Here is a 22,285-nt window from a genome sequence, read left to right as displayed (position 1 = left end):
GGCCTTTGTTAAAAAGATAGAGGGCGTTGAGAGCTTCGATTTAATCTGAAAAAGTTTGGATTTGGAGCAAGTTGATCTTGGAGTCTTCATCTCCTTTTTGGCTTAAACTTCAAGGTAGGGATATCCTACTCCTCTCTATGGGTTTTGTCTTTAAATTTTGGTATTTTGAGATGTTGGGCTTGGTTTGGTAATTTTGTGAAAGTTTGGGGCTTTTGTGTAATTTTACAAAAGTTGGGGTTTTATTCATAATAAACCTAGATGCATGTTTGGCATAGAAAAATGGAATGATTGTTGAATCATTGATGAAAATGGAACCTAAGGGTTGAAATAGTAATTATGGAAAATGGCCTAATTACATTGTTTAATTAATTGGGATAATTAATTGGTGAGAAATGAGGAAATGAAATGTTGATTGAATATCCATTTGTGCATTTATTTTCTGTTTTAGAAATAACTGATTTGGGCTATCGGTGGAGGATAGTCGAGATTGTTGTAGACAATGCATGATGATTAGGTAAACGGAAACTAATCAATGGAATGTGTCATGGAACTTGACGGTTGATAGAATACATTAATTGTGTGTATTGTGTGATTGTATATAGAACCAATGTGTTTATATACGTTATGTGTAGAGGAGGAGATAGGGGATGTACTCCGCGGTTTAGGGGAAGATAGGGGATGTACCTCTAAACCGGATAGGTATTGGGAGGAGATAGGGGATGAACTCCGTAGACAGAGCTCATATGCTTGTCTAGAGAAGTGAAGATAGAGCTCATATGCTTATCTTTGTGAAGTGTGGATACAGCTTGTATGCTTATCTGTGGATATTGTTGATATACATATCTGTTGTAGAATGTGGATACAGCTTGTATGCTTATCTGAATGTGAGATATAGTTTTTATACATATCTGTGGAAATGATGATACAGCTAGCATGCTTATCTGTTGAAAAAGGGAAAATGAAAAGTAATTGGGACTTGTAAGTCGTTGACATAAATATGTAATTTATGTGATTGTATCAGTGTTGACCAACTATCAATTGCTAATGTTTTAGTCATTGTCCATGGTTGGTTTAGTGTATTTCTACTGGGCTGTGGCTCACCCTATATGGGAATATCATTTTCAAGTACAGGAAGCATGCCACCTCCAAGGACATAGCTTGGGAGGCTAGAGGCGGACATAGCGTAGTTGTTTTACTTTTGATGTATTACATGTAACTTCAAGCCAAGGGCTTAATGTGTAAACGAGTTAGTACTCTTTTGTTGTAACCAAGTGTTAACTTGGAAAGCTGTAAGCCCGTAGGGCATTTTGTTTTGATGTTAACATGTAATACTTATGTAATGAAACTCAATGAGATAAAGAAATGTGGTTAGTTTATATGTAAATGCATGTCTTATCTGATGGGTTTAATGTTATTATTTTGAGGGCGTTACATGGTTAGGACAGTGTGAGGGTTATTACAATAAGTGTCAGATAAAAGTTCAATATTCATAACCAACTTATATTCTTCCCATGACCATTCAATGTAGATAACCATATCTCAATCCATTTCCATTCATCCATTTCAGGTTAATCTATTAACTAAATTCATTATTATCTAATTAACCAAAATGAGACTACAACTCAATGGTTCACAATTCAATACATTTATCACTCCAGCACTTCTATTTTGTCATTTTACGGAATTCTCATCCGAGGGAATCGACACCTATATATACACAAGATTTCAGGACTTTCACCCTAGACGCTCCGGCCAACTTAATTTTAAATGGAGTTTAACTCCTATCTCCTCTCAAATAATGGAGTACATCCCCTTTCTCATTTCACGGAATTATACATATACAATGTATTAAAACTTTGTCACATACAATGACTATCCACAACACATATTGAATGTTTCAATCTTACTGTCATATTCAATGACATAATTTAAATGACAGGTTTCAATTCACTTAGTTGTCATGCAGTTTCTACAACAATCGTAGCTATTCTCCACCAATAGCCCAAAACAGATATTTCTAGATAGATAGAAAATCTTTAAAATAGATAATTAATCAAATTTTCATAGGTGAGTGATTTATCAAATCCAACTGCACCATTCATTCCTACACCCTCCCAATTCATATTTCCTATATCAATTTCATTATTTATAAAAAATAATTTATTTAACTCAAATTAGGGCAAATCTCTCCCTTTTCCTCAAATTCGACCTAATGGCTAGATTCCACCATTTTAGCACTAGAGAAACTTCATACACAAGTCCCTATGGTCATTTTATAGATCAACATGGAAAACCCCTCTTTTAAATTTTGAACCCAAACCCTAGTTTACTCAAAAACACTCTCAAATCCCACCATCTATACACAACAACACATATCTAGGTTAAAAGCCATATTAAGGTGAAGAATATCCCTACCTCAAGTGTAGAAGCCTAAATGAGAGGAAGAAGAACTTTAAAATGCACAAAATCAAGCTTTGTTCAGATGGAATGGAAGCCCACAAGATGCTTCACCTTTTTCTCAAAGGAAGTAGGGTGGTGGTGCTTGCATCAAAGAGTATTTGTAGAGAGAGAGAGAGAGAGTGCCAGATTAGGGTTTTTAGGAGAATAAGAATCAAAGAGTGATGTAAAATTATTTTGTTGCGAACTGATATACGTGACCTTCGCTCGAGCGAAGGAGTTGTCGCTCAAGTGACCAGACACAACAAGTGACCTCGCTCGAGTGCAGAATGCAAAGCTTCAGAAGTTTTACAGACGCACATGCTCGCTCGAGTAAAGAACTTCACCTTCCCAGAACTTCTGCGTCTGGGAAAGAAACCCGAGGACTGTCAAATCTCGCTCGAGCGCAAGAAACCTCTCTCGAGCGCAAGAAGCCTCTCTCGAGCGCAAGAAGCGTCGCTCGAGCGCAAGAAGCCAAAATCTGGGCAACAACAACCTAGACCAACTAACCACCAACCTGTTCCAAACACGCCCAACATATTCCAAAGCTCAAATTCAAAGAGTTAAAGGAGGAAAACAAGACATGGATAACAATATGAAACCACGAAACCCGAGTTCGGAATACAACAAGGTCGGGTCAAAACTGGGATCGCTATAATATTTGCATAACATTTATAGGAGTGACCTTAGGCCAAAAAAGAAAAAGTCATCGGCTGTGTCAAGCTTTGGGTCGTTGCCGACTTTGCCATTCATGAACACTACATGCAAAGGAAATGGAGTAGTGCTTCAATAAAGATTGGGTGAAATAAAGAAAATGTTATTTAAGCTAATTAATTTTCAGTAATGTTACTATAATGACATCTAAGAAATTAAAAATTGTTCCTTTACAAATTATAAGAATTAAAATGTTGGAGACCAAAATGAAACATATCGTATATTTTGCGGACCGAAAGGGTAATTAACCTTTTTTTAAGTTGATGTGTATTTTTTGTTCATAAAATGTTGTTTTTTTTTATGATGAATATTGACGATGACAACAAGGGAGACAAATTTAATACATATTTAATACTTTGAATACTGAAATATTGACTATCAAAATGACACAAAAACATATTTACAATATTTGATTTCAAAATGAAAAATTGACATGGATTATATATAATTCTAACGAAAAACTGTGGTTTTGATTATCATCAAAATACAATTGCTTTAAATAAGTTTTGTCAGTAAAATCATATAATCAAAACCACAGTTTTTTCGTTGGAATTATTTATAATCCATGTCAGTCTTTCATTTTGAAATCAAATATTGTAAATATGTTTTTGTGTCATTTTGATAGTCAATATTTCAGTATTAAAAGTATTAAATTTGTCTCTCTCGTTGTCATTGTAAATATTCATCATCAAAATAAACAACATTTTATGAACAAAAAATACATATCAACTTTAAAAAAAGGTTAATTACCCTTTCGGTCAGCAAAATATACAATATGTTTCGTTTTGGTCTCCAACATTTTAATTGTTATACACTACAACAATTAACACTTTTAGCAACAAAAAAATTGGTCGCTAAAAGTCTATTTTTGGTCGGCAAAAGTTATTCGCGACCAATTTTTTTGGTCGCTAGTTTGGTCGCCAATTGAGGGTCGGCAAAAGTAATTCGCGACCAAAATTTTCATTGGTCGGCAAAAGTTGGATTTGCCGACTAATTTTTTGGTCGCTAAATATTTAATTACCGCGACTAATTCATTTTGTCGCTAAAACACTTTGGTCGCGAAAAGTCGCCTTTTGCCGACCAAATTTCTTAGTCGCCAATTGACACATTTCGCGACCAAAAAGTTTGGTCGCCAATTGTGACAGTTCGCGACCAAAAATTTTAGTCGCCAACTGTGACATTGTGCGACCAAAATTAGTTTGGTCGCCAATTGTTGCTTTTCGCGACCAAAACTATTGGTCGGCAAAAGTGAGTTTCCACGACCAACAAAATTTTTGGTCGGCAATAGATGTATTTTTTGCGACCAAAACTCTTGGTCGGCAATTGTCATTTTTCGCGAAAAAAAATAATTTATTTGTCGCGACTAATAAATTGGTCGCCAAAGTAGGAAAATAATACACCTGTAATATTTAGCGAATTCATAATCAAAATAGGACGAATTCATTATCAAAACAGGTCTTATTATAAAATTTTCTATATCCAAGTTTCAACACATAACTCAGCAGCAGCAACATTGATTCCAAAAACAAGATGGAAAAAACAGGTCTTATTCTTCCAACACCCAATACATTGATCCAGAAGGTAGTAAGATGGAAAAAATACTAGCAAGCCATCCGGCATAATTCGAGCAAAATTGACTGAAGCATCAGAACCACGGAACAAAAACTTCATGAAATAATTATCATACTAATGAGGCTACTGACTTCAGAAGGAAGATTGATTTAAACAAAGCTTCATTTGCAATTTTCCTTGTAAAAAATGTAAACATCTTCAGTTAAGTGCAATGAAAAGCCAAAATTTTCCTCCATCAGGAAAACAAGTCAGGTTTTAAAAAAGTCATATTCTTCCTAAACCATCAAACCCCAAAACTATCCATGCACAAGGTATTCAAATCATTTACAAAGAGATAGTTTGTGATACATGTTTATCATTACATAGAACCCGCAATCTTAATACCTAATTATATACCAATAGCATTGCCAAGCTCTAGCTTGTACTCTACAGAATCACGGCTTCGATATGAGGAGTTGAAAGAGTAACTAGATGGACCAGCTGATACAACTCCAGCCCATATCTGATTTGCAGATATAACATGAGGATTCTCCAAACGAACAGGAAATTCTCTGACATGACAATCAAAGAATGACAGAATTTTTTTTCTTTTTATCAATTTCGGAACTCATGACACAACCAAATAAACACTAAGACCAATCTGTCTAAAGTGACTTACAACTTAAATTCCTGAGCAAATGAATCCATAGGAGATAATGTGCCAGATGTCAAAATGATGGATCCCACACCCAACTGGGAAAATTCTTCCATGGCAATTCCTGGATTAAAACACCACCAGCTGAGTGTTCTAGAAGCCTTACCTGCTGCATGAAAATCAATGAAAATATATGAGGTATAGGGCAAGAATGCATGTCTTCAATTGCATAGAGGAGCAAGTCTACAAGACTAGACCATTCCAGAATTTGTTGCTTTAATACAAGGCAAAGGAAAACTATACCAGTTTTGCACATTGATGTTAGGACAACACAAAACTACACTAATCATTGTTAATATTTTTTATTTTTGTCTCTACCATGATGGGTATTTATTGAGTGACACATGTCAAACAGTTATGACCTCTAAGGTACAAATGTTATTGAGTTTACAAGGTGCAGACTGCTAAAAAGCTTAATTCCTTTGTAGATATCAGCATCTGATGGTGAAAAGGGATAATCAAGTGCATTTTGGGGTCCATACTAGTCGAAAAGTGTAGCATATTTTTTTGGTTGACCTTCAGAATCCTCTACCTTTCAACACCCATGTTTTAATCTACTATCTCGGAGACATCACAAATGAGTTGGACACACCCATGTTTTAATCTACTATCTCGAAGGCATCACAAATGAGTTGGACACAACAAGTAATTTGAGCGCGACTCATATTTGATACATTAAGAGCATATTTAAATGAGCAAATTATAATGTAGAAATAAAATTATTAAATTATAGCACTCATATTTTAGTATTTGATTTCAATTTCTATTATTTGAATTAGATTCCGATGAAAATTTCATTCAATAAAGTGACAATTTTTTAATCATACAATTAATAACACAAAACAAACATATAATTAGGATTATATATTTTTATATCTATTGCAAAACAAATGTGACAAGAGTGAGTTATTTACCCCACTAATTCAACTGGATAATTATTCCTACACTAATCATATGGATTATTAATCTTCTCACTATTAATCTCACTAATCAAATAAGACCTAAAAATTCATTTGAAATTTTGATTTATTAGGTTGAAAGTTAAGTTTGAACATATTTTAACATCCATGATACATTGTTTGATCCAATTTTTGAGTTTAGAGTTAGAAGAAGACATCAATTGTAGAGGAACAAGACCTCAATTCAAGAGATCTTAATCAATGCATGAAAATTCAAAGGTTAAAAAGGAAACAAACCTTTTGTTTAGGAATGGAAGGAGAAGTTTATGCCAGTGCCCTTTTTTTTTATAGGCAATGGACAAATTCTTTGTGCCTAACAATTTTGAGTTATAAGCTAAGATAGATTCAACTCTTCACATTCTTACTTAAAAGGGTGGTCAAAAGATTGATATCTAAAAAGGAAAATTTTATTCCAGTGGAAAGATGTCATTACTACAGACACCTTATTGTAGAAAGATTTCTCTAACGTTAAAACAAATGTTAGTTTGACAGTTTAGTGTAACAATTGACTCATCCCACTACAAGAGTTAGTTTGACAGTTTCCTTCAACAGAAAAATGTGAAAACAATAGTTATGATCTGCTGGCAGTGTTACTAAAAGTCCGAAAGCAAGGTTCCAATACTGGTTGCCCATGCTGTAACAAAAATCTATAAGCTGAGGAACAGCCCAATAAGGAGCTAATTGATATTGTCTTGTAAATGAACCAGTGAACCAACTAGACGATAGAAGTACAGATACCTAACTCGAAAAAACTCATGAATCCAAATGATGTGAGCATGTGCATGCTTACAAATTACTCTAGAATACATAATTAAGATTGTGAATTACAAAAACTGTTTTCTCAGGAGGCCAGTCAAAAAACTGAGCACATATCTGTTGAGTATTGGTGCGTTGAAACGGATGCACATATCAAAAAACCCTACAAGATTTAGGTAGTTAATGTTAGAATGTTTCATTACTTTCTTCTCTCTTTTTTTTCTATTTTTTTTTCCTTTTTTTACTTGGGCAAGTTCACAGCCCTGTTTCCAAAACAGAAATAGATGGAACAAAGCAAGCAATGTTAAGTTGTTTATTAAAAAAGTCAATTTTTTTTTTTTTTTTCATATTGGCCACATACAACAGCAAACTATTATTTGTTTGTATGTTTTTACGAGGCTCATAGCTCTCCCTACTAAATGAAGTAATTACAGTAATGCTTTCACCACGTGGTTCTTAAATATCATTCAACAAGAATCACAATACCTGAAGTTCATGTTCATTAAACATGCCAATCCAATCTTTCTCTATAAGCTGTTGAAATCCCCTCATAAAATGGGAACTTTGTTGGCGTATCTGAAAATTATATCACGACATCATAATTACAGGAGAAAATGATCAAATTTGAAAACAAACTTAATAAATGAAAGAGGAAAACCCTTGCAACCTGAGAATTCAAACGATGGTTGGCTATAAGATGAATAAATGTAATGACATTCTCATTAGTAACACGTATGCTTTTCCCTCCAGGAAGCAACTCTGCTTCTGTTTGCTCTCCATATTCATTGTTCACAATAACAAAGTACAATTCCAACTTTGAAGTATCACCTTCATAATGTTGTACATCAAACAAAAGATAAATAAATAAATCAATAAATAACACGAAATTACACAGAACCACCCGATTGGCCATGAAATTTAGCCACAAAACAACAAAAGGTGATTATTCTAATTTCATCCTACCATTTGTGTACACTTCATTTTCTTCAGTGATTATTCTACGGGAGATTTTCTTGCCTTGTAAAATGCAATGGAAAACTGAAACTTTTCCATTTGCATGGACATCCAAAGATGTCAAAAAATTTGTTTGGTTGACAAGAAGATAATATATACAGATTCAGTTATAACTTCTGGTTGGATAGGCAATAACAATGTTCAAACAATTCATCTCTTAGCTTCATTAATTTTGCAAATCAATGAAGCATAAGATTTCACTAAAAACTATTGCTCAAAGAAGAGAGCAAGGGAGAGGGAGAAATATCACCTTTAAGAAAATAAGGTGGCGATATAACTCTGGATCCAGGGAAGGTAAGTCATTCAAATAGTTGTACCTGCTCAACAAAATTTTGGATGCATCAAAATTAAAAACTAAAATTAAAGCATCAAAATAGATTTCAAAACTAGAATTCAAAACTAAAAAATATAACACCTGCTATGAGGCAATTTGGGAGTCCAAAAGACTCATCTTTTATATGCAGAGATGGTCCTGAAATTCAAAGAGGATGTGGCGATGGGGCTTGGTAGAAAGAGAGATTGATTCTGGGAAGGAAGAGGAAGAGTAAAAGAGAGAGCGAGGAAAGAGAGTGACCGACGACGCCATTATTGTTGTTGTTAAATTATAGAGAGAGAGAGAGAGAGAGAGAGAGAGAGAAATTGCCGGCGACGACTCACGGTTTTACAGGTGATTTTAGGCAGAGGGAGGGAGAAGTGAATCGAGAGTAGTTAATTAGAGCATCTCCCACCTGTATTCAAATTTTTCATCACCAAAAATTTGAGTGAAAGTTTAATTTGATACATTGTGGTCTAATTGTTTCCTCAAATTTGGTCAGTCGTTCAATTGGTCATTTCCAAGAAAATAAAATAAAATTTTCAGAAATGTTTTCTAGGGGAAGAAGAAGTATAAGAAGAAGATCAAACAAACAAATGATTGATCACCAATGACATGCTGTCCCAATGGTATAAGGTTGAGCTTAAGACATTTTTGTATTGATGAACTTGAAATACATAGATTTGGCATTATTCATTAAAGAAGAAAGTAAGAAGAATAACTCAAATTTAGATCTAATAATTTAGCTAACTATTTGAAGTTTAAATTAAAGAGCTTTATTACAATATATTTAAAATACTTATGCAAAAATAATTATTTGAAATCATGATGAAGATATTCCTACTAGGCACAAAATGCTATTAAATTGCATCTTTTTAGTTTTTCTATCCACCTATAATAAGTCGATCTCTAATATTTTATAAAATCCAACCTCAAATCCCTTTGACTTCAAATCCACATCTATCCAAACGAAGGAATTTCTACTCATTGGAAGGCAAAAGAAAAGGTTAGCAATTGATCAATAATCAAAACATATATTAGAAATGATCCTGTTTCAAACTTCATAAATTTTTAACCACATTACCATACCAGAATCAGGGCATTCACATATATCGACCCCAATCTCTTAGCATAGGATATTTCTAGCAAGCTTTTTTAAAACAAGGAGCTCAACCTGACCTCTTTTACCTGTATACTGTAAAGCATTCAAAATAATAATAATATTAAACGGGTGAAACAAAAAGATTGTGATAAACATCTTAAGAGTTGCATCAAGTTTCAAATTTACACAGATGCATTGTGATCACTCCATGATATGTCATCCTAGGTAGCTATCACTTTAAGAGAAAATTTTTAAAGATAATAAGCATTTTGTCCACAGAGAATTTATAGCATATATATATAACAACACTGAATCTCCTCAAAAGATGTCAGGGGGATGCATTTGAACCTAGTTCAATTTATGTTATCCTTAGTTGATACACAGGTAATGAAAGAGGCCATACCAATGACTTTTCCCTGGGGCCAGCTTTGCAAAGTCAGTTTCAAAGTGGTTTGATAATTGTATGAAACTAAAAAGGTCTAAAACATAGATCATAATTCTGAAACTTGACATACAAAACAATTACATAGCCTTACAAATGTATCACAGTATTTAAAACCATATTTGGTTTTTATGTAATATTAAGACAGTCGTCTCGAAACAAATCACCATATTTCCAACACAAATGGAGGAGTCTCAGAAATGCCAGTGACTACCAAATTGTGAGGTCAGTTGTCTTGCAGAACCATGTATCTCCAGTGAAACTTATTGGACGTAAACTTGAAGGCAGCTCCTCACAGAATTCCAAAGTCAATCAACATTCAAATACTATATATTAGTAACTGTTCTTAGGCAATCCCCACTGTCAACTACTTATTAATGTAATGAAATTGTTCAAACCATTAATGAATCCATAAAACCATCTATCTATGTCTATACTATTATTAAGTGAAGACTAAACTTGGTGTCCAAGCCCACACGTCATGCCACGTGGCAGTTTTTTCTAGCCTAAAATAAAAAAGTTTTAGACAGAGGAGGAGAAGGTTTGAACCCATCTAGCCTAAAATAAAAAAGTTCTAGCCTAAAATAAAAAAGAATTATTTCTCATCTTCTTCTTTGAAGCTCAATTTTCTTTCTTTTTCTTCACTTGATCTGCTCATATATACACATTCCACTACTCAACCATTTCTTCTTTATTTCCCAGCAAATTCTCATTGTTACATAATACACAGTGTGCATCAGTTTCAAGTCCAACAAATTATATAAATTTCACCTTGGCATTTTATCAAACACTTTGTGTGAAAGAAAGGACAGTGAGGAAAAACAAATAATCACAAAGAAAGGTATAAAGAATTAGATGATCACCAAATTACAAGTTAAAGAACAAACACTGTCAAAATTCACCAATTTGTGTCTATACAAAAAAAATAAAATAAACACATATATACATATACACTTAATCAAGGAACACAAATTCAGATGTGGAAATCATCAGTAACCCATTGAACTCTACTTTAATAACATCTCATATTCTACATGGTAAGCTGTAAAGACTAAAGATCAACATAATCAACAAATACATATACAGATACATGGACATATCTAAGTAAAGAGAGAGAGAGAGGACTCACCGAAAGTGTACCGAGTCGAGCGGCTTGGGAAAGGAAGAATTGGGTCGAAATGTGCATATTACTTGAAATGCGAGTAATCGAGGGGTCAGAGTTCATATCTGGAGCTTCGATGGAGCTTCGAAATCGATTCGATCTGGAGCTTCGATGGAGCTTCGAAACTGCAGTGGTGGTGCGTACGATTGGAAGTGAGGGCATTGGAGGGCGCAGGTTAAGGAGGGTAAGGCGGTTGGGTTAGGGTTTGGTGGCGGCGGAGCTGGAGGGGCGGTGAGGCAACTGATGAGAGAGGTCGATGGCCGACCTGAGACTGAGAGGAACGAAAGAGCCATTCCCGTATGGCAGTGGCGGGAATGGATAATCTCATTTCTTACGAATTGGTATTCATTTCCCCCTCCATGTTTCAAATTCCTTCCCCCCCCCCCACTTTTGGCGACCAAAAGACCATATTAGTCGCAGAAAAGGTACTTTCGCCGACAAACTTTTTTAGTCGCCAAATCTCAATCAACGGCGACTAAAATATTAGTCGCTAAAAGTACTAATTTGGCGACTAATTTTTTTTGGTTGCTGAAAATAAGTTTTTGGCGACCAAATTTTTTGTCGCCAAAAAATATATGACCTTTCGCGACCAAATTTGTAGTTGGTCGGCAAAAGTATACCACTTTCTGCGACCAACTCATTTTTTAGTCGCCAAAATATAACCTTCTGCGACCAATAATATTTGGTCGCCAAAAATAACGATCATTCGCGACTAATTAATATTTGGTCGCCAAATGTCATTTTTTTGCGACCAAAAAAATTTTTGGTCGGCAAAAGTGGTCGGCAATTGTGTAAATTCTTGTAGTGATAATTTGTAAAGGAACAATTTTTAATTTCTTACATGTGATTATAGTAACATTATTGAAAATTAATTAGCTTAAATAACATTTTCTTTCTTTCACCCAATCTTTATTGAAGCACTACTCCATTTCCTTTGCATGCAGTGTTCGTGAATAGCAAAGTATGCAACGACCCAAAGCTTGCCATAGTCGATGACTTCTTCATTTCTGGCCTCTTGGCTCCTCAAAACACATCAAACCCAGTTGGGTCGAAGGTCGCTCCCGTAAATGTTATGCACATATTAGGTCCCAATACTCTCGGCATTTCCTTAGCTCGCATTGCCTTTGCACCTTATGGCCTCAACTGTAGCGATCCCAGTTTCGATCCTTCTTTCATGTTTTGCCACTTCGACTAGGCCGGTCGGGGGTCAAGCTGCCCGGTCAGCTTGCGGGGGTCTAGGGGGTAGCGCCCCTTGGCAGGTCCAAAGGCAACGCCCTGGCGGGGGTCAAGCGGAGAATGTTTGGTTTCAGAAGTTTATGTGCTCGAACGGCTGTTTATGCGCTCGAGTGGAGAATGTTTGGTTTCAGAAGTTTGACCTATCTGCAAAAGTACTGGTTTAGTGTATTTGACGCTTAAGCGGGGCATTCCACACTCGAGCCGACCATGTTATATTAGTTCGTGAATCTGATATTTCATATAACTTTTTCAGTCCCCTCTCTCTCTAAAACTCTCTAGAATTCCAGATCAGGAGCTTCTCTCTCTAGAAGTCATCTTCTCTCTTTGATTTCTCCAAATCCATTGGGATTTAGACCTAAGTTCTTCACCAAAGTTGGTTATCATCTCGAGGGCTTTGTTGTGTGCGGTGAAGATCGAGTTTCGACACCGTTGATTTTGGGGGTTTTATCTCATTTCTTCTTCAAAACTTGAGGTAGGGATTTTCTTAGAGTTATATATATGTTTTTGCAAGATCTAGATGATTTTCGAAATCATCCTTTGATTAGCTTTGAAAAATTGATTGTTGATTTCAAGAAGATGAGTGATGTTGAAAGAGGGTTTAATTTCTTTTCCTTTTAAAATAGAAATTGATGGTTTTGAACCATATTGATTGAAGAAAGATGATTTTGGAGAGATTCTTCTAAATATCTTGGAGATGAATGGTTTTGGTGAGAAAGCCTAGAAATTGGGTCTTTTCGTTGAAAGATTGTGAAAATTGTTGGAAGATGTTGTCATGTTTATTTTGTATACCAAAATAAATGGATGTTTTGAAAATTGATTATTTATATATAAATGACGAATTTTGTGAAAAAAATGAGAAATGTTGTTTATTTTGGAAATTGGAAATTGTTGTCAAAAAGTTGATTTAGTCTTGAATTGACTAAATTGTTGAGATTGCTCGAAATATGGAAATTACATTATTCTCTTGAATGAATTGGATATAAAAGTATATATATATATATATATATATATATTCATCTTGTGGAATTGTGTTGAAAAGAGGATTAGGAATTTTGAACACAATGGTATATTGTGTGGAACAATTGAATATGGAAGTAACATTGCATTGCATTATTAAACATACATTGGCATTTCAATTCATTAGACTATGTTAAGCTTTGGAAATTTGAATTGAGAAAAGAATGTTGGGAAATGGGTTTTCATGAAATGGTTTTGGGATAAATACGGTGGTAAGTCTTGATAGGTGGTGTAGATGAAATTGTTTAAGTTGGCCTGAGTGTCCTTGGTGAAAGACTAGAAAGTCGCATGGATAGGTGTCGAATTTTCCGGTTAATACCGGTAAAAATGACAATTGGTAGTACTCGTATAGTCTACTTGCAGACACCGACCTAGGGATTACCAGAGTTGTATTTAACGCCCCCTTTAATTAAATTGATAAATTTTGAACAGTTGAAGTTGCATAACATCATTGAGCATGATGGTTTTCAAAAGATGAAGATGTGTTTTATTTTCAAAAAGGCATGGCATGGCATGTGCATTCATCTCTTGAGACTTGTATAAAATGTATATACTTTGTTAAGGATTTCCTACTGGGCTTTATGCTCACCGTACCGGATTTTTGTGCAGGAAAAGACGTGATGAATTCGCCTAATTGAGGGCGTGGAAATGTGTGTGTTAAGAGCACTAAAGTTCGCATTTGTTGTGATCCTATTTGTAAGCCAAAGGCTATGTATGTGTGGGTTTGAATAACCATTTTGTGTACCAGGCTTAAGCCTTGGAAGATTGTAAACCCTTGGGGGTGCTTATTTGGTTATTTACTTGTTGTTGAATCAATGTAATATCGCATGAGGAACTGTTATTATTATGTAATGCAAGTATGGTAAGTTATATTTGGATTTCCTTTAACAGAGCCATGATTGTTGCATTATCATTTGGGCTAGAAATTTGGGGCGTTACAACTTGGTATCAGAGCTACCGGGTTTGAATACTTGGAGCTCGTAAGAAGTGGTTGTTTAACCATAATGGGTTCATCTAGCATGCTTAGGAAGTGTTATGCATTTTGTGACTATGTGATAACATGCTTATGTGACTAAATGGGTATGGGATTGGACTTTTGGGATATTGTTTGCGCCTGTTAAATTCCTTGAGGTCTAATTAGAGGGGTGCTTGATCAATACTCGTTCTACTAAGAATTCTTGATTTTTTGTGGGAAAAATTTCATCATGAAAGAATGATCCGTATGTGTTTATTGACTAAGTGCTAATGTGTAGTGAAATTGAATTGTGTATATGGTAGAGAAATATATGGAATTGTTGTAGGCGAACGTGCGAGTCAAGTTACGATCACATATGAGTTAATGTGCTAAATTATTTCTCTTGTGTCCTTTATTAGGATGTCAGGAAGGGGTCAAGTCCGCGGCGGTAGAGGCGGAAGGCGTGGTAGGGCTCGCCGAGGTGTGCATGAGGTTCCGATCCATAGGGTTTCGGTGCAAGAAGAAGGGTTCGGCCAAGCTAATATGGCCGAGCAAAAAGGCCGAGCAAGCAGTCCAAGCTAATGTGGCCGAACAGGTGGGACAAGCGGGTCAAACTGCAATGAGAGCCCTAGCTCGAGAAATGGTGGGGGATTTGAAGGAGTCTATGAATGTGTTGAGGGCGGAGAATCAAGCCCGAGAGAACACCATGGAGTCAAGAACGAGTTTCCTTACTAGAGAGTTTTTACGGGCCAAACCAGATGAATTCCATGGTGGCCCCGAGCCCAAGAAAGCGGATGAGTGGCTCGAACAAACTGTGAAGACGTTCGAGATGCTTCATATAGATGATAGCAAGTTGAGGGTGACTCTAGCAAGTTACTACCTTAAAGGGGATGCGGGTCAGTGGTAGAAGTATGCCAAGGGTAGGGTGAAGCCATCATGGGAAGCATTTGTGGTTGCTTTCCAAAATAAGTATTTACCTCCCGCTGCAAGGGAGAGATTGAGGCAAGAGTTCAAATTCCTCAAACAACTCGACATGACCGTGGCCGAGTTCGAGGTAATCTTCTCTAGTTTATCTAGGTTTGCACCAGAGTTGGTGGCAACGGAAGAGCACCGTTGCATTGAATTCGAGAAAAAGTTGAAAACCAAAATTTTCTTTAAGATTGTTGGGAACATGATTCGGAACTATGACCGTCTTGTAGAGTCGGCGGCATACATTGAGATTTTCATACAAGCCGAGGAGGAGAGGCTTCAAAGTTTGAGGCCTAGGGGCCTCTCAAGGAGACTATAGGCAGGATAAGAAGAGTAGGGGTAGTTTTTCATTCTAGCCACAACCACGGTAGTCAAAATCCACTTTTCCTTTGCCTAGTGTGGTTTTGGAAAAAAGTACATCTAGTAGCTTCACGTGTTTCAAGTGTGGCCAGCCGGGCCACAAAGCCTTTTCGTGCCCACCGAAGGGTGGAGGATAGTTGATTTTGCCACCACAACTACCTAACCGATCTCAAAGTCAGTCTCAGTCTCAGAATGGAGGCCAGGGATTTAATTATTATCAGTGTGGTCAGCTGGGGCATATGAAGAGAACTTGCCCTCAGTTGAGAGGCGCACCTGGCGCATCAGGGTCGAAGCAGACTCAGAGCCACCAGCAGGCTCATTCAGTTCAGGCTTCACGAGCTAATCAGGGAGCCACTTTGCCTCAGTCGGTATAATAGGCCTATGCTCCGAGAGGGGGGCAAGTTAATCAGGGGCCACAGGGGTGCGTGTATGCTGTTACCGTGCCAGAGCAGTTGCCAGAATCCTCAATTGTGAGATGTATTTTTGTTGTGTGTAATTCTTTGGCTAATGTATTGATAGACACGGGTGCGTTTCATTCATTTATATCTACTGCATTTGCTTCTGCATTGGGGTTAGAGGTAGCATAGTTAGTGCCTCCACTCAGAGTACAGTCACTTGTTGGGGATACAATTGATTTAAACTGGGGTTGTCGTGATTGTGAAGTAGAAGTTGTCGGGCGTCGACTTCTGTTTGCTTTTGTGTTGCTAGATATGTCGAGTTTTGATGTCATTTTAGGCATGGACTAGTTGTGTTCTTATCAAGCTGTGATTGATTGTTATCGTTAGAGACTTACCATGTGCACTTTGGGTGGTGATCATTTCTATTTTCGGGGGATCCGAGTTGATAGACCCTTGTCACCAATTGTTGACCCTCGTAGTAGGAGCAAGCTTAATGGCCTTCTTGCAACTCTCTTGGATAGTGAGAGTGACAGGGCTCATGTTGAGTTACCAAGGGTAGTTTGTGAATACCCGGACGTCTTTCTAGAAGATCTTACTAGTTCACTACCTCACCAGGAGATTGAGTTCTCTATTGAATTAGTGCCTAGCACGGCACCGATTTCCATGTCACCGTATAAATTTGCACCCGCCGAATTGCATTAGTTGAAGATTCAACTCCAAGAAATTTAGACGAGGGCTTTATTCGCCCTAGTACATCGCCTTGGGGAGCGCCGACTCTCTTTACGAAGAAGAAGGATGGGTTATTGCGGTTGTGTATTGATTACCGCAAGTTTAATAGAGTTACAGTTAAGAACAAGTATCCTTTACCTAGAGTAGATGATTTGTTTGACCAACTTAGAGGGTCTCGTTGCCTCTCAAAAATAGATTTGAGGTCGGGGTACCATCAGTTGAGAGTCTGGGGAAGGAGGACATTCAGAAAACGGCCTTTCGTACGTGTTATGGCCACTATGAATTCCTTGTAATGCCTTTTGGGTTAACCAATGTGCTTGCTTCCTTTATGTATTTGATGAACGGAATTTTTTGGGAATACTTGGACCGTTTTGTGGTCGTGTTTGTGGATAACATCTTACTTTATTCAACCTCCGAGGACGAACATGACGCTCACTTACGGGTAGTGCTTGAATTGCATGAGAAACACCGTTTGTATGCCAAGTTTGAGAAATGCGAGTTTTGGTTAACTGAGGTAAAATTTTTGGGGCACGTAGTGTCAAGAGAGGGAGTAACAGTAGACTCCTCAAAGATAGATACTATACAAGATTGGGAACTACCCAAGAATGTTTTTGAGATCCGGAGTTTCTTGGGATTAGCGGGGTATTATCGACGTTTTGCTAGGGACTTCTCTAGACTAGCTGCACCTTTGACTAGGTTGACTAGAAAGGGTATCAAATTTGTGTGGAGTGAGGCTTGTGAAAAGCCATTCCAAGAACTTAAGACTAGATTGACCACCACACCGGTCTTGATAATTCCGGTAAGGGATTTGAATTACATTGTCTATTGTGATACGTCCAGGGATGGACTTGGTTGTGTCTTGATGCAAGAGGGAAAAGTTATGGCCTACGGTTCACGACAATTGAAAACTCATGAGAAAAATTACCCCACCCATGATCTAGAATTAGCAGCGGTGATTTTTGCTTTGAAAATTTGGAGGCATTACTTGTACAGTGAGAAGTTTGAAGTCTTCTCCGATCATAAGAGTCTAAAGTATTTGTTTTCTCAAAAAGACTTGAATTTACGACAACAAAGGTGGATGGAATTTATGGAGGATTCTGATTTTGAGTTATACTATCATCCAGGGAAGGCCAATGTGATGGCCGATGCTTTGAGTCGAAAATCTGTGAGTAGTTTGGCAATTGTGGCCATTCAAGAATGGGATATGCTAAATGTTATTAGCAAGTTTGATTTGCACTTGGGTGAGTCCAGAGAGAGTGCTACCTTATTTACTTTGAACGCTCAACCTACCTTGGTTAGTAAGGTCATAGAGGCACAACGAGGAGACCGTGATGTGGAATCAATCCATGTTAAGATTTCCAATGGAAAGGAAGAGAAAGGTTTGAACGTTCACTTGGATCTAAGTGTACGTTACCTAGACCGTTTATTTGTACCAGAATCTTGTAGAGAGGAAGTACTTCAGGAGTTCTATCACTCACGCCTTGCGGTACACCCAGGAGGCACTAAAATGTGTCATGATCTTAGTCGTCAGTTTTGGTGGAGGGGTATGAAATGGGATGTCGCTTTATTTGTATCAAAGTGCCTTACTTGTCAACAAATGAAGGCCGAACACCAAAGACCAACGGGTTTGTTACAACCCTTACCAATAGCTGAGTGGAAATGGGAGCGTGTTACCATGAATTTTGTAGTTGGGCTTCCTACAACACAATGAGGCAATGACGTCGTCTGGGTGATTGCTGATAGGTTGACTAAGTCTACCCATTTCATTTTGATGTGCACCAACAACTCAGTTGAACGCTTGGCAGAGTTGTACATCAGAGAGATAGTTCGACTTCATGGAGTCTCTGCGACTATTGTGTCGGATAGGGATCCTCGTTTTACTGCCCGGTTATGGCAAAGCCTTCAAGAGGCGTTGGGAACTAAGTTGACTCTTAGCACCGCTTATCATCCTCAAATTGATGGACAGTCAGAACGTACCATTCAGATTTTGGAGGACATGCTTAGAGCTTGTGTCCTTGATTTTAAGGGGCCTTGGGAAAAGCACTTACCATTGATTGAGTTTGCTTACAACAATAGTTACCAAGATAGTATTGGGATGGCACCATTTGAGGCCTTATATGGCCGACCTTGTAGATCACCGGTTTGTTGGGCCGAAGTGGGTGATGCACCATTACTGGGTCTAGAAATTGTTAGAGAAACAACCGAGAAAGTTGTTCTCATTCGGAAGAGGTTAGCTATGGCCCAAAGCTGACAAAAGAGTTATGCCGATAAGAGGAGACGACCTTTATCTTTGGAAGATGGTAACCATGTGTTTCTAAAAATCTCACCAAGGCGAGGTTTGATAAGATTTGGTAAGAGTGGTAAATTTTCTCCATGGTTCAGTGGGCCTTTTGAGATCTTAGAGCGAATTGGGGAAGTGACATACCGGTTAGCTTTTCCGCCACAACTTTCGAGAGTTCAAAATGTATTTCATGTATCCATGCTTAGGAAGTATGAACCCAACCCTTCTCATGTTCTTGATTAGGTTGACTTGGAGATAGATAAGGATGCCACTTACGAAGAACGACCGGTTCAAATATTAGATACCCGGGAGCAAGTGCTACGGGGTAAAACTATAACATTGGTGAAGGTGTCGTGGAGGTACCATGGGGTTAAAGAGGCAACGTGGGAACGGGAGGCGGAAGTCCACTCCAAATATCTGAATTTATTTGAAAATGCTTAAGTTTCTTTTCTTTGTAATATTCCCTAGTGTTGAGGGAAAACCTGTTTAAAGTTGTTAACCACATGTTGATATGTGCATTGTTGTTTTAAGCATAAGATTGTTTAGAGTTGCCATTACTTTTTGAGAAATTTCATGTTTATGCATATTTGGGAGGTTGTTGTTAATTGGATAACGATGGTGGAAATGGTGGAATTTGGTTGAGAGTTAGTATTGTGATTTCAAAATGAAATAGCGTGGCTTTGATCGCTAGAAACCCCTTTGTTTGGGTAGTTTGATTTGAAATTTCGGAAATGAAATTCTTTAAGGGGGGAAGGTTGTAGCGATCCCGGTTTCGATCCTTCTTTCATGTTTTGCCACTTCGACTGGGCCGGTCGGGGGTCGAGCTGCCTGGTCAGCTCGCGGGGGTCCAGGGGGCAGCGCCCCTTGGCGGGTCCAAGGGCAACACCCTGGTAGGGGTCGAGCTGCCCGGTCAGCTGGCGGGGGTCTAGGGGGCAACGCCGCTTAGCGGGTCCTAGGGCAGCGCCCTGGCGGGGTTGAAGGGCAATGCCCCAAAACAAAAATGCAAAATGCATTCGAAGATGCTTGTCCGCTCGAGCGGCCATTTATGCACTCGAGCGAAGAATGTTTGGTTTCAGAAGTTTGACCTGTCTGCAAAAGTACTAGGTTAGTGTATTGGACGCTTGAGCGGGGCATTCCACGCTCGAGCAGACCATGTTATATCATTTCGTGAATCTAATATTTCATATCACTTTTTTAGTCCTCTCTCTCTCTCTAAAACTCTCCAGAATTTCAGATCGGGAGCTTCTCTCTCTATAAGTCATCTTCTCTCGAGGGCTTCGTTGTGTGCGATGAAGATCGAGTTTCGACACTGTTGATTTTAGGGGTTTCTTCTCATTTCTTCTTCAAAACTTGAGGTAGGGATTTTCTTAGAGTTATATATATATATATGTTTTTGCAAGATCTAGATGATTTTCGAAATCATCCTTTGATTAACTTTGAGAAATTGATTGTTGATTTCAAGATGATGAGTGATTTTGAAAGAGGGTTTAATTTCTTTTCCTTTTAAAATAGAAATTGAAGGTTTTGAACCATATTGATTGAAGAAAGACGATTTTGGGGAGATTCTTCTAAATATCTTGGAGATGAATGGTTTTGGTGAGAAAACCTAGAAATTGGGTCTTTTTTTTTAAAGATGTTGAAAATCCTTGGAAGATGTTGTCATATTTATTTTGTATACCAAAATAAATGGATGCTTTGAAAATTGTTTATTTATATATAAATGACGAATTTTATGAAAAAAATGAGAAATGTTGTTTATTTTGGAAATTGTTGTCAAAATGTTGATTTGGTCTTGAATTGACTAAATTGTTGAGATTGCTTGAAATGTGGGAATTACGTTATTCTCTTGAATGAATTGGATATCAAAGTATATATATATACGTCTTGTGGAATTGTGTTGAAAAGAGGATTGGGAATTTTGATCACAATGGTATATTGTGTGGAACAATTGAATATGGAAGTAATGTTGCATTGCATTATTAAGCATACATTGGCATTTCAATTCATTGAACTATGTTACGCTTTGGAAATTTGCATTGAGAAAAGAATGTTGGGAAATGGTTTTCATGAAATGGTTTTGGGATAAATACGGTGGTAAGTCTTGATAGGTGGTGTAGATGAAATTGTTTAAGTTAGCTTAAGTGTCCTTGGGGCAAGACCAGAAAGTTGCGCAGATAGGTGTCGAGCCTTCCGGTTAATACCAGTAAAAATGACAATTGGTAGTACTCATATAGCCTACCTGCAGACACCAACCTAGGGATTACCAGAGTTATATTTACCGCCCCCTTTAATTAAATTGATAATTTTTGAATAGTTGAAGTTGCATAACATCATTGAGCATGATAGTTTTCAAAAGATGAAGATGTGTTTTATTTTCAAAAAGGCATGGCATGGCATGTGCATTCATCTCCTGAGACTTGTATAAAGTGTATATACTTTGTTAAGGATTTCCTACTGGGCTTTATGCTCACCTACCGGATTTTTGTGCAGGAAAAGACGTAGTGAATCCGCCTAATTGAAGGCGTGGAAATCTGTGTGTTGAGAGCACTAAAGTTCTCATTTGCTGTGATCCTATTTGTAAGCCAAGGGCTATGTATGTGTGGGTTTGAATAACCATTTTGTGTACCAGGCTTAAGCCTTGGAAGATTGTAAACCCTTGGGGTGCTTATTTGGTTATTTACTTGTTGTTGAATCAATGTAATATCGCATGAGGACCTATTATTATTATGTAATGCAAGTATGGGAAGTTATATTTGGTTTTTCTTTAAGAGAGCCATGATTGTTGCATTATCATTTGGGCTAGAAATTTGGGGCGTTACATCAACCCACCCCACACACACCCTTGTGCAAGAGAGGTCATCATGGTCTTGGACGGTACTCTCTACGTCGGTTTCGTGACCCCCAACACTGACAACCGTCTCTTCACAAAGGTCTTGTACCCAAGAGATGTTTTTGTGTTCCCCCAAGGTCTTATTCACTTTCAATTTAATAATGGAAAGACTAATGCAGTAGCTCTTGCTGCCCTAAATAGCCAAAATCCGGGAACTATTACTGTTGCTAATGCGATGTTCGGGTCAAATCCGAGGATTTCTGATGATGTTCTTGTCGAGGCATTCCAAGTGGACAAGAAGGTGATAGACTATCTTCAAGCTCAATTTTGGTGGCCCAACAACTAA

The 22,285-nt window shown here is 37.5% G+C and overlaps 2 protein-coding genes and 1 pseudogene across 4 annotated transcripts; 1 reads left to right on the top strand and 2 right to left on the bottom strand.

Annotated features, from left to right (window-relative positions):
• The window catches only part of LOC114266347 (putative germin-like protein 2-1 pseudogene), a 24,967-nt pseudogene extending 19,558 nt beyond the window's left edge, over positions 1–5,409 (bottom strand).
• LOC145800705 (E3 ubiquitin-protein ligase UPL6-like) lies at positions 5,020–11,734 on the bottom strand. 3 transcript variants are annotated; one of them, XM_082890434.1, is made up of 4 exons: positions 11,132–11,734; positions 7,799–9,653; positions 7,618–7,707; positions 5,020–5,525 (listed from the first exon to the last, which is right to left on the bottom strand). In XM_082890434.1, the coding sequence occupies exons 2-4, from the start codon at positions 8,042–8,044 to the stop codon at positions 5,430–5,432; spliced, it is 432 nt and encodes a 143-aa protein (XP_082746560.1). In that variant the 5' UTR covers positions 8,045–9,653; positions 11,132–11,734; the 3' UTR covers positions 5,020–5,429. The 3 variants fall into 3 exon arrangements, with proteins under 3 accessions (XP_082746560.1, XP_082746564.1, XP_082746568.1); XM_082890438.1 differs by lacking the exon at positions 11,132–11,734 and having other exon boundaries at positions 5,020–5,273; positions 5,381–5,525; positions 7,799–11,125; XM_082890442.1 differs by lacking the exon at positions 11,132–11,734 and having other exon boundaries at positions 5,020–5,522; positions 7,799–11,125.
• On the top strand, positions 9,966–22,285 carry LOC114266348 (putative germin-like protein 2-1). The gene is made up of 4 exons (XM_082918056.1): positions 9,966–9,995; positions 10,151–10,338; positions 12,083–12,303; positions 21,930–22,285. The coding sequence occupies exons 1-4, from the start codon at positions 9,966–9,968 to the stop codon at positions 22,283–22,285; spliced, it is 795 nt and encodes a 264-aa protein (XP_082774182.1).

The sequence above is a fragment of the Camellia sinensis genome, chromosome 1 (assembly GCF_055761805.1).
Source record: "Camellia sinensis isolate YWXY chromosome 1, ASM5576180v1, whole genome shotgun sequence".
In the NCBI taxonomy this organism is placed as follows: Eukaryota; Viridiplantae; Streptophyta; class Magnoliopsida; order Ericales; family Theaceae; genus Camellia; species Camellia sinensis.
The sequence above is the reverse complement of the archived record's forward strand: the minus strand, read 5'-3'. Positions and strand labels throughout refer to the sequence as shown.